We start from the raw sequence: 12,207 nt of genomic DNA on the forward strand, positions 1-12,207 counted from the left end.
AAAACAATGATAATGTGGAATGTACCGAATGTATCCTTAGATGCGCACACACTGGCTGGCTTGTAAACACTGGCACACACGGGGCAGTTCAGGCCACACGTGGGCACGTCTCGTACGAATCGCATTAAATACCGGGTTTTCGATTGGATACCGAATCAAAATTTTTGCGATAAAATGCATCGAATACCGGATTTATCGAATACCGGGGGTCCACTGTATATGGTTCAAAACCATAGAATTCCTCTTCAGCTCTACTTCCATCAGTCTTAGAACTGTAAGTTGTGAAGAGGAGAGTCAGAATTCGCACGGAGAGTGAGTGGGGAGTGAGAGCTTCCTTGCCGCCAGGCACGATGAACAAGGCTAATTTGGCAGCGTTCCCACAATGCCATGCGGGCATCCAGATTTTTTCTGTAGTGTGCACACTGACCACCCAGACCCATTCTCTCAGATGTAGGCCTGCCAGCCTTCTCGCGCTAAATTTGACGCAGCTAAAATTTTGGCGTAGATCTACGGTTTGGACCCTCAACGTAAAATCGTAGATCTACGGCACGGACCCTGAAAGAGTTAAGCAACACAGCCATGGGAACTATGTGGCAAGACGGGACAAAAAGCATCTGAATGAGACATTATTAACCCCTTGACTGTCAACCCCAAATCCTGAGGTGTCTTCCTGGTGTTGCAAAATTTAAAAAAAAAAAAAAAAAAAAAAAAAAAAAAATTCTTATGAAATGATAGAGAATCTTTTCTCAATTATAATGACACTAAAATAATGAAATTTGATGAAAAACTGAAGGAATTACACTCTTGCAAAGTTAGCGACCTCGGCTATATTTACGAATCGGCGATTTCGCCCACTTTGAGCCCTATTTTCGGCTAATTCCATTGTTCCAGTCGACCAAATTCATAGCTATTTCTTTAGAACTCCATTTTTTCTATCGATTGAGTACAAGAAACTGCCCATTTACTGATTTCAACTACCCAATAACGTGGTCAGAAATTTGCAATTTAGCCAATTTCACAAAAATTAAAAAAAATATGACAATTTAAAAATAGGGTCCAGAATGAACAATGCAGACATTCCTGGCTCTACAATAACATTTTCATTGTTCATCAGTCACGTCTCCAGGCCCCTCTGATATTACTCTTGCTTTCTATTTTGAATTTTTATTCAAACAAAAACTAGATTTACTGTTATGCAGACTACTGCAATATTGTAATGATTGTATAAATAATGTCAACCCATTCATGACTGCATATTAGAATGGCTACTTGGACATTTATTGGAAAATGACATCATTTGTTTACTTTTGAACACTGGCAAAAATCAAACATTTACCCCACTTTGAGCTCCATTTCAAGGTTCTTTTCATAGTAAAACCAATCAAAATCATCTCTATTTCTATATCTTTTCCATTCTATCAAATGAGACCAAGAAAACGAGAACACAACCATAAATACTATATGAAAATACACCACAAAGTCGGCATTTTAATTAAAAAAAAAAGTTGGAGTTTTTTTTTCTCATTATGCACTGTGTGCTGCAGGATTTTTTTTATATGGTGCACACTGACCACACAGACCCATTCTCTCACATGTGGGCCTACCAGCTTTCTCCTGCTTGATTTGAAGCCGCTAGAATTTATGAGTATATATACGTCACAAATGGTGGCTTGCAAAACGTATATATACAGTGTGACCGAAACAGTCAAAGGGTTAAAAAAAAGGGTAACTGGATAGTCATTAAATCAGAAGGAAAAGTATACAAAATGAATGAGAATGCCAAAGAGAAATTTTATGTCATGAGCAGGAAGACTGACTGAAGGAATCAGTATTTTAGTAAATTTGCTGAAAAGTATTAAACATAAAAGATCAGATCCAACCTGAAGTATATGGGAAATTATAGTTCGCTGATCTTGTGAAGCATCATTGTGAGTACTAGGAGAGTCTGGATGGCATATCTGATGCAGAAGTCGTTGGGCCTGAAATACAACACACACACACAAATATATAACAAAAGTGCCTGAGAATTAGAGATAAAATGTGTTATACGATTCAACATTCACATTTCATGAGGAATTCTGCTGCTCACCAAAATCTTAGTCTCAATACTTTTGTGCAATTTTTGGCAATTTCTTATTATCAGCTTCTTAAAAAAAAATAAAAATTAAAGATGCTGAACTGGAAGAATATTGACAGATACATTACAATGATGACTCTCCATTAACATTCAAAAATTAATCAAAAAATTTCAAATAGTACAAAAAATTTTTACCCTAGAAACTGTATTTTGGATTTGCATATCCTGTGCTGCAAACTACACATAAATATGTTTAAAAAGTAAAAATATGACAGTATCGGTAATGAAGTGAAGTGCTACTTGTCACCTGTCTAGGAGTTATAGCACTGTCTAGGAGATTCTCAGCACTGCAGAGCTCCTCAGGAATTTTTAGACATCGTTCTCTCACCCACTCCTGAGAGCATATTTGTCTTAAAGAATACCGAGCAAAATCTGCCAGACTTGCCTTGTCTGCATCTTTGCTGTAACAGAAAAATACAGTTATTTATATACATATTTGTTTCTACAAATTTATGTTTCAATAAAAGCTTTTTATCATCTACAAGCCCATTTAGCACTAATTTGTATCTATATTAATAACCTTTCATCAGCATAATTTTATTTCCTTATTTCCATTTCTCTGTGTTCAATATCAAAATCCCCAAACTTATTTTGATTTAGCAAAATTATCTTGCATAATTAATTTGTAACCTAGGTAGTAAGTTGGTAGACAGCAACCACCCAGGGAGGTACTGCTGTCCTGCCAAATGAATGTAAAACGGAAGCCTGTAATTGTTTTACATGATATTAGGATTGCTGGTGTCTTTTTTCTGCCTCATAAACATGCAAGATTTCAGGTATGTCTTGCTACTTCTACTTACACTTAGGTCACACTACACATATATGTGCAAGCATATACAGTGGACCCCCGCATAACGATCACCTCCGAATGCGACCAATTATGTAAGCGTATTTATGTAAGTGCGTTTGTAAGTGTATGTTTGGGGATCTGAAATGGACTAATCTATTTCACAACATTCCTTATGGGAACAAATTCGGTCAGTACTGGCACCTGAACATACTTCTGGAGTGAAAAAATATCGTTAACCGGGGGTCCACTGTATATACACACACCTCTGGGTTTTCTTCTATTTTCTTACTAGGTCTTGTTCTTGTTTATTTCCTCTTATTTCCATGGGGAAGTGGAACAGTATTCTTCCTCTGTAAGCCATGTGTGTCATAAGAAGCGACTAAAATGTCGGGAGAAAGGGGCTATTAACCCCTTCTTCTGTATAAATTACTAAATTTACAAAGAGAAACTTTCGTTTTTCTTTTTGGGCCCCACTACTTCGGTGGGATACGGCCAGTTTGTTGGAAAAAAAAAATTGTAAATTTTGCTATCTTATGTTCACATATTACATTCATTGTAAAATGATAAACCTGTAAGGGTGATACAGCATCTGAGAAATAGAATGCACACATGTCTGTTCCAAGGAATAGGAGGGCACCTAATTCCTTGGATCAAAAACCTTTCACTAGCATCAAGGAACCCCCCTTTCCCTTGAAGGGTTATGTACTTTAAAAGCCTTCGATCCAATCTTACCAGTAAAGTCAACATACAGTATTATTTTATCCGGAAAGGCTTCTCCTTTTGTTCCCACATAAGGATTCCCTAACTTTTATTTCTAATTTATGTGACAAGTCAATTAGTAACAATAAAAACTTCTTATAAAATACTGTACAGTGAATCTCCATTTACCAGAATAATAGAGGATAAAGATGATGCTCTGTTAAGCTGATTATTTAGCAGTCCTGATTGTTTTGCTGTGATTGTAACAATAATGGACAATTCTGTAAACAACGAACACTGCTGTCATTTCCAGAATCAATTACCCAGTGGACTATAACAGTAATGGACAAGTCACTGAATGGGTGGGGTTTGCGACCATGGCAGGGGAGTCCTAAAACTCCCAGGCTATTGAAATAACCACTGGACCGGCTGGTTCTAATAGAATTCATCTAACTAGGTATATTTCTATACACCATAGGGAAGTTAGCATAACCAACCACTGTGACTGCAATTGCAGAATTTTACAGACGAATCCCACACCTTCATGTCTGTGGGGTACTCTAGCTCAAGTTGCTTCAAAGCCACCATCATGACTCAAGGATGGGGCCTGAACACAATATCATGTCAGTAATGAACAATTCTGTAAATAACATACAGTGGTCCCTCGTTTCTCGTAATTAATCCGTTCCTGGAAGTGTGACTATTATCGAAATTTATGATTTTCAAATCAATTTTCCCCATAAGAAATAATGTAAATACAATTAATCCGTTCCTGACACCCAGAAGTACTAAAACAAAAAATTTTTTTACATGAAATATAGATGTAGTACATAAACAGTACAATGGGACATGATGAATGAAACATTAACAGCATAACACTTACCTTTATTGGCAATTCTTCTTAGTGTATGGAAGACTGGAGGAGGAGACAGATTGCATTAGTTACTCTTTGGAAGAGGAATCCCTTTCCATCAACACCTCAGGTACCAAGTGCTTTTCTGGGGTTACTTCTCTTCTCTGTTTCTTAATGCCACTAGGACCAGCTTGAGAGTCACTGGAGTCCTGTCTAGCAAAATAACTGTCCAGAGAGCTCTGTTTCTGGTGTCTCTTTAACACCTCCCTAAAATGGGCCAAGACTTTGTCACTGTACATGTTGCCAACATGGCTTGCAACAGCCTTGTGAGGGTGATGTTACTCCATAAATCTTTCCATCTTACCCAACATTTCAAAAATCTCCTTAATTTCTGAAGAAGGCAACTTCTTCCATCTCTCTTCCTCCTCCTCTGCAGCAAGATTCTGAGCTGCGATCTGTTGCTCTTCCTGCTGAAGCTCTTGCAGCTCCTCAGTGGTGAGCTCTTCATTGTGGTCTTCCACCAACTCTTCCACATTCTCCAAACTCACATCCAACCCCATGGAACTCCCCAGTGCCACAATGGATTTAACAACTGACATAGGCTCATCAGGGTCAGCCACAAACCCTTCAAAATCCCTCTTGTGGACACAATCTGGCCACAATTTTCTCCAAGCAGAGTTCGAAGTCCTGGTAGTCACTCCCTCCCAAGCCTTACCTATAAGGCTTATGCAATGGAGGATGCTGAAGTGTTCTTTCCAAAAATCTCTTAGGGTCAAGCGAGTGTCTGAGGTCACATTAAAGCACCTTTGAAACATTGCTTTGGTGTAAAGTTTTTTAAAGTTTGCAATGACCTGCTGGTCCATGGGCTGGAGGAGAGGAGTGGTATTCGGGGGCAAAAACTTTACTGTGATGAACCCAAACTCCTCCAAAATTAGGTCATCCAAGTTTGGAGGATGAGCAGGTGCATTGTCCATTACTAGGAGGCACTTGAGATCCAATTTCTTTTCCAGGAGGTAATTCTTCACACTAGGGCCAAACACTTCATTGAACCACTCGACGAAAATTTCCCTCGTGACCCATGCCTTACTATTAGATTTCCAAAACACACACAATTTACTCTTCATAACATTGTTTTTCCTGAACACTCTGGGATTTTCACAGCTTCGCTCTGAAATCCCCACTAGCATTAGCACAGAACATGACCGTCAGCCTGTCTTTCATAGGCCTGTGTCCTGGCAGTCCCTTTTCCTCCTGAGTAATGTAGGTCCTCTTTGGCATTTTCTTCCAAAAGAGGCCTGTTTTGTCACAACTGAACACTTGTTCAGGTTTCAGTCCTTCAGCCTCTATGTACTCCTTGAATTCATGCACATATTTTTCAGCCGCTTTTTGGTCCGAACTGGCAGCCTCACCATGCCTTACCACACTGTGTATGCCACTACGGTTCTTAAATCTCTCAAACCAACCTTTGCTGGCCTTAAATTCACAAATATCAGTACTCGTTGCAGGCAATTTCTTTACCAGATCGTCGTGCAACTGCCTAGCCTTTTCACAAATAATCGACGTCATAAGACTATCTCCTGATAATTGTTTCTCGTTTACCCACACCAATAATAACTTCTCAACATCTCCGAGTACTGGTGATCTCATTTTTGTCAGCATATTTATCCCCTTTGCAAACAACAGCTTCCTTGATTTCTTTTTTCTTGGCCACGATGGAAGCTATGGTTGTATGGGGTTTGTTATACATCCTGGCCAGTTCGGCCACACGTATGCCAATTTCATATTATTCAATGATTTTTTTTTTTTTTTTTTTTTTTTTCAACAAGTCGGCCGTCTCCCACCGAGGCAGGGTGACCCAAAAAAGAAAGAAAATCCCCAAAAAGAAAATACTTTCATCATCATTCAACACTTTCACCACACTCGCACATTATCACTGTTTTTGCAGAGGTGCTCAGAATACAACAGTCTAGAAGCATAAACATATAAAGATACACAACATATCCCTCCAAACTGCCAATATCCCAAACCCCTCCTTTAAAGTGCAGGCATTGTACTTCCCATTTCCAGGACTCAAGTCCGACTATATGAAAATAACCGGTTTCCCTGAATCCCTTCACTAAATATTACCCTGCTCACACTCCAACAGATCGTCAGGTCCCAAGTACCATTCGTCTCCATTCACTCCTATCTAACACGCTCACGCACGCTTGCTGGAAGTCCAAGCCCCTTACCCACAAAACCTCCTTTACCCCCTCTCTCCAACCCTTTCGAGGACGACCCCTACCCCGCCTTCCTTCCCCTATAGATTTATATGCTTTCCATGTCATTCTACTGTGATCCATTCTCTCTAAATGACCAAACCACCTCAACAACCCCTCTTCTGCCCTCTGACTAATACTTTTATTAACTCCACACCTTCTCCTAATTTCCACACTCCGAATTTTCTGCATAATATTTACACCACACATTGCCCTTAAACAGGACATCTCCGCTGCCTCCAACCGTCTCCTCGCTGCTGCATTTACCACCCAAGCTTCACACCCATATAAGAGTGTTGGTACTACTATACTTTCATACATTCCCTTCTTTGCCTCCATAGATAACGTTTTTTGACTCCACATATACCTCAACGCACCACTCACCTTTTTTCCCTCATCAATTCTATGATTAACCTCATCCTTCATAAATCCATCCGCCGACACGTCAACTCCCAAGTATCTGAAAACATTCACTTCTTCCATACTCCTCCTCCCCAATTTGATATCCAATTTTTCTTTATCTAAATCATTTGACACCCTCATCACCTTACTCTTTTCTATGTTCACTTTCAACTTTCTACCTTTACACACATTCCCAAACTCATCCACTAACCTTTGCAATTTTTCTTTAGAATCTCCCATAAGCACAGTATCATCAGCAAAAAGTAACTGTGTCAATTCCCATTTTGAATTTGATTCCCCATAATTTAATCCCACCCCTCTCCCAAACACCCTAGCATTTACTTCCTTTACAACCCCATCTATAAATATATTAAACAACCATGGTGACATTACACATCCCTGTCTAAGACCTACTTTTACCGGGAAGTAGTCTCCCTCTCTTCTACACACCCTAACCTGAGCCTCACTATCCTCATAAAAACTCTTTACAGCATTTAATAACTTACCACCTATTCCATATACTTGCAACATCTGCCACATTGCTCCTCTATCCACTCTATCATATGCCTTTTCTAAATCCATAAATGCAATAAAAACTTCCCTATCTTTATCTAAATACTGTTCACATATATGCTTCAATGTAAACACCTGATCTACACATCCCCTACCCACTCTAAAACCTCCTTGCTCATCCGCAATCCTACATTCTGTCTTACCTCTAATTCTTTCAATTATAACCCTACCGTACACTTTTCCTGGTATACTCAGTAAGCTTATTCCTCTATAATTTTTACAGTCTCTTTTGTCCCCTTTCCCTTTATATAAAGGGACTATACATGCTCTCTGCCAATCCCTAGGTACCTTCCCCTCTTTCATACATTTATTAAACAAAAGTACCAACCACTCCAACACTATATCCCCCCCTGCTTTTAACATTTCTGTCATGATCCCATCAGTTCCAGCTGCTTTACCCCCTTTCATTTTACGTAATGCCTCACGTACCTCCCCCACACTTACATTCTGCTCTTCTTCACTCCTAAAAGATGGTATACCTCCCTGACCAGTGCATGAAATTACTGCCTCCCTTTCTTCCTTAACATTTAAAAGTTCCTCAAAATATTCTCGCCATCTACCCAATACCTCCATCTCCCCATCTACTAACTCCCCTACTCTGTTTTTAACTGACAAATCCATATTTTCCCTAGGCTTTCTTAACTTGTTTAACTCACTCCAAAATTTTTTCTTATTTTCATTAAAATTTCTTGACAGTGCCTCTCCCACTCTATCATCTGCTCTCCTTTTGCACTCTCTCACCACTCTCTTTACCTTTCTTTTACTCTCCATATACTCTGCTCTTCTTATAACACTTCTGCTTTGTAAAAACCTCTCATAAGCTACCTTTTTCTCTTTTATCACACCCTTTACTTCATCATTCCACCAATCACTCCTCTTTCCTCCTGCCCCCACCCTCCTATAACCACAAACTTCTGCCCCACATTCTAATACTGCATTTTTAAAACTATTCAATGATGTTTTTATTAAATTCAATCATATTTCTCACCTTCTTTACCAAAGGCTTGGCACTAGGAGCTTTCTTTGGAGCCATGGTAGCTTATTTAGTAGCTGCAAGCACTAAAATGAATGGAATATTATGAAATACGTACGTATTTCATATGAGCAAGTGAGGGGACCGTCGCTCACTGGTAAACAATGGCACACTGGCTGGGAAGGGAGGCTGGGGCAGCTCAGAGTGTGAGTACGCGTCCCAGACGAATGACTATTCGCAAGTCAAACTACAATTAGCGAGCCAATGTTTTGACGAAAATATCGTTACAATTTTCGAAAATTACGACTACCGAGCCTTACGATTATTGAGGGACCATTGCACTTTATGCATTATTTCCAAAAAGGGTTGTACAGAAGTACAACAATCAAAGAATGCAAGAGCTTTTCATTTAGAGGTTGATGCTTCCCAAGACAGCGGGGAATGGCATACTAAAGATTAGCTTAAACTTTAGAAATGCATGAATTTCTTAAGTAAGGCTAAGACAAGTACATTACCAGTGTTCTGAAGGACAGATAGGGATGTTGCAATTAAGAGTATTATTTGAAGTGTAATGTCCATACACTTATGGAAAACACCTAGAAAACGATTGATGGTGAATGTGTTTCCTTCTTTGGGTCACCCCGCCTTGGTGGGAAATGGCTGATGTTTCAATAAAAACAAAACTATGCTTACCCCATCATATCTGAATCATTGGAGCCACTACCCATGTCAGATGTGCCAAGTATGTCAGATATGGAGGCCTGGCTCTTAGTCTGCCCACTCAAAACATCACCAACAATAAGCATTGCCTGCAAGATAAAAAAAAAAAAAGATAAAATGCATGTTAAGTAAAATGTTTGAGGAAGATCTGTGTGTACTGTCTTCTAGCTATTTAGACATAAGGATCACTGGGTAAAGATCAACAACAAATAAAGACACAATACCGTGACTGGAACGATACACAAATAACCCACACATAGAAGAGAGGAGCTTATAACGACGTTTCGGTCCAACTTGGACTATTTACAAAGTCACACTAATGAAAAGGAGAGGAGGGAGGGAGTATATATAGGCCAGGAGGTGGTAATAGTAGTAGTGGAGGTAGAAGGTAGTAGTGATGGAGGTAATAATGGTAGTGGTGGGGCCAGTCAAATACTAAGAGAAGCACTGAAAGGGAGCTAGGGGCCTACAGAGGCTAAGAGCAAGAACACAGAGGGGGGAAAATAATGAAGCAACAAATACCCGAGGCAGAAGAAAGACAACCCAAAGGAGAAAGAGAAAAGAGAAAAGGGGAAGAGGGAGAAGAAGAAAAAGGAATCAGGTTAACTCATGGGTGTTCTGAAGTTCGGAACATTCTACAATGTAGTGGGAAAGGAAGGCATCTACAGAGACAAAGCCATGACTAAGAGTCACGCAAGGAAAGTTGTGTATAAGGGAGGATTTAACCAGATGGCGACTATAAAAGTTGGAAGTAGGGTAGACAGCTTTAGCAGAAGACCAGTCAATAGGATGACTGTAATCTCTGACATGACAGAAAAGAGCATTGTTGGCATCGGCAAGCCTAACACTACTCATGTGCTCTCTAAGTCTGTCAGAAAGAGATTGGCCAGCTTCTCCAAAGTACTGAAGAGGACAGTAGGAATAAGAAACAGAGTACACACCAGGAGCATAGGTAAAGATCAGCAAGATATACAAGATGAAAACAGATAGCAAGTAGCACAGTTATATACAAATCAATTGCTACAAGACACAACTAAACTAAATAGTAATTAATAATGTAATCTATTTAGGGTATGCTTTTTATTCCAAAATGAAAACGTAATAGTTGAAAAAAAAAATTAAATAAATTATTTATGAAAATTAATACTATATAAAATTCACCATGAAATGAAAATATAAATTTATCTGAACACTGTACAACAATAGTTTTATACATGATCAAATATTGTAGGTAGGTGGAATATTACCTTAAGAACAGCAAGGAGGGGAAGGAGGGTGATAGCAGTGTGGGCCGCGGCTAACAAGTGACGGTCACAGCTAAGACGTATGTTCCTTTGAGACATGCCTGGTGGAACACTCTGAGAGGAGCCTGCAGATATAAGACAATATTTCAATAACATTATTTCACTTTAGTCTTTATATGTGTGTGCAGAAATACATGTACTGTACAATAATCTTTTGTTTTATGTAGGTTTGCTATATCTGTGACAAAAAAATCATGGTTAATAAATACTCAATATAAAACTTAATATTGCGGGACCAATTTGTTTTCAGTAAACACAGGGGAACAATATTTAGCCAATCTCTCCTTCCTCCAAAATAGCTGGGTATCTACTGGGTTAGGTCACCATCACCACACTATATTTCCTAATAGCTTTCTCTTTTTCCCTTTGCTTATTATGTTCCTTAAGAATCACCAACATGCAGCCGAAGTATAGATGTAAAACATTTAAATATCAATAAAACATTTAAATATCAGTAAAACATTTAAATATCATCTTGGATACACATGGGATGTGTAATCATAGAGTGATATATTGCAGCAAACACAATGGTTGTGTGAATGCACAATAGTGTGATTATGACTTTCAGCGCTACCACCACACCTCCCACACACATTGTTAATACCACATGAACACTTTAATCACTGGAAATTTTCCAAGCAGTAAACTTCAGAATTACATTAAGTACTTGACCCACGAAATTGTAATAACATGATGCAATTCTATACACCATACATTGTGACCACAAATGCATTTGTGGTCGCAGTGGTGCCCATGCTAACCTTCCTATGGTGTATAAATATACCTAGTTGGATAAATCTTATTGTAGCTAGCTGGCCCAGTGGCTAACGCATCGGTCTGGAGTTTTATGACTCTCAGATCGCGGGTTCTAACTCCACCCGTGGTATGTTTTTTTTTTACATAAGCACTTGTACTAATGCTGAACTCATAAATAAATAATGACTCTCATTTAGAACTTACACTACTATGTAGGTAATAATTTTAGTGCACATACTTATGCTTCATCTACGTAGTAGGTTGGTAGACAGCAACCGCCCAGGGAGGTACTACTGTCCTGCCAAGTGAGTGTAAAACGATATCCTGTAATTGTTTTATATTGATGGTAGGATTGCTGGTGTCCTTTTTTCAGTCTCATGAACATGCATGATTTCAGGTACGTCTTGCTACTTCTACTTACACTTAGGTCACACTACACATACATGTACAAGCATATATATACACACCCCTTTGGGTTTTCTTCTACGTATTTTCTTTCTAGTTCTTGTTCTTGTTTAGTTCCTCTTATCTCCATGGGGAAGTGGAACAGAATTCTTCCTCCATAAGCCATGCGTGTTGTAAGAGGCGACTAAAATGCCGGGAGCAAGGGGCTAGTAACCCCTTCTCCTGTATATATTACTAAATGTAAAAGGAGAAACTTTTGTTTTTCCTTTTAGGCCACCCCGCCTCGGTGGGATACGGCCGGTGTATTGAAAGAAAGAAAGAAAAGGAGAAACTTTCG

At 39.1% G+C, this 12,207-nt stretch overlaps 1 protein-coding gene across 1 annotated transcript in view; it reads right to left on the bottom strand.

Moving 5' to 3' along the window:
• LOC138851498 (mediator of RNA polymerase II transcription subunit 12-like protein) overlaps positions 1–12,207 on the bottom strand; it is a gene marked incomplete at its 5' end in the record, with an annotated part of 103,615 nt that overhangs the window by 38,544 nt on the left and 52,864 nt on the right. Inside the window, 4 exons of the mRNA XM_070080693.1 lie at positions 1,881–1,979; positions 2,385–2,538; positions 9,379–9,494; positions 10,653–10,774. Of these exons, the coding sequence (XP_069936794.1) occupies positions 1,881–1,979; positions 2,385–2,538; positions 9,379–9,494; positions 10,653–10,774 (491 nt within the window). The remainder of the gene's footprint in view (positions 1–1,880; positions 1,980–2,384; positions 2,539–9,378; positions 9,495–10,652; positions 10,775–12,207) is intronic.

Source organism: Cherax quadricarinatus, unplaced genomic scaffold, assembly GCF_038502225.1.
Source record: "Cherax quadricarinatus isolate ZL_2023a unplaced genomic scaffold, ASM3850222v1 Contig793, whole genome shotgun sequence".
NCBI classification, from domain to species: domain Eukaryota; kingdom Metazoa; phylum Arthropoda; class Malacostraca; order Decapoda; family Parastacidae; genus Cherax; species Cherax quadricarinatus.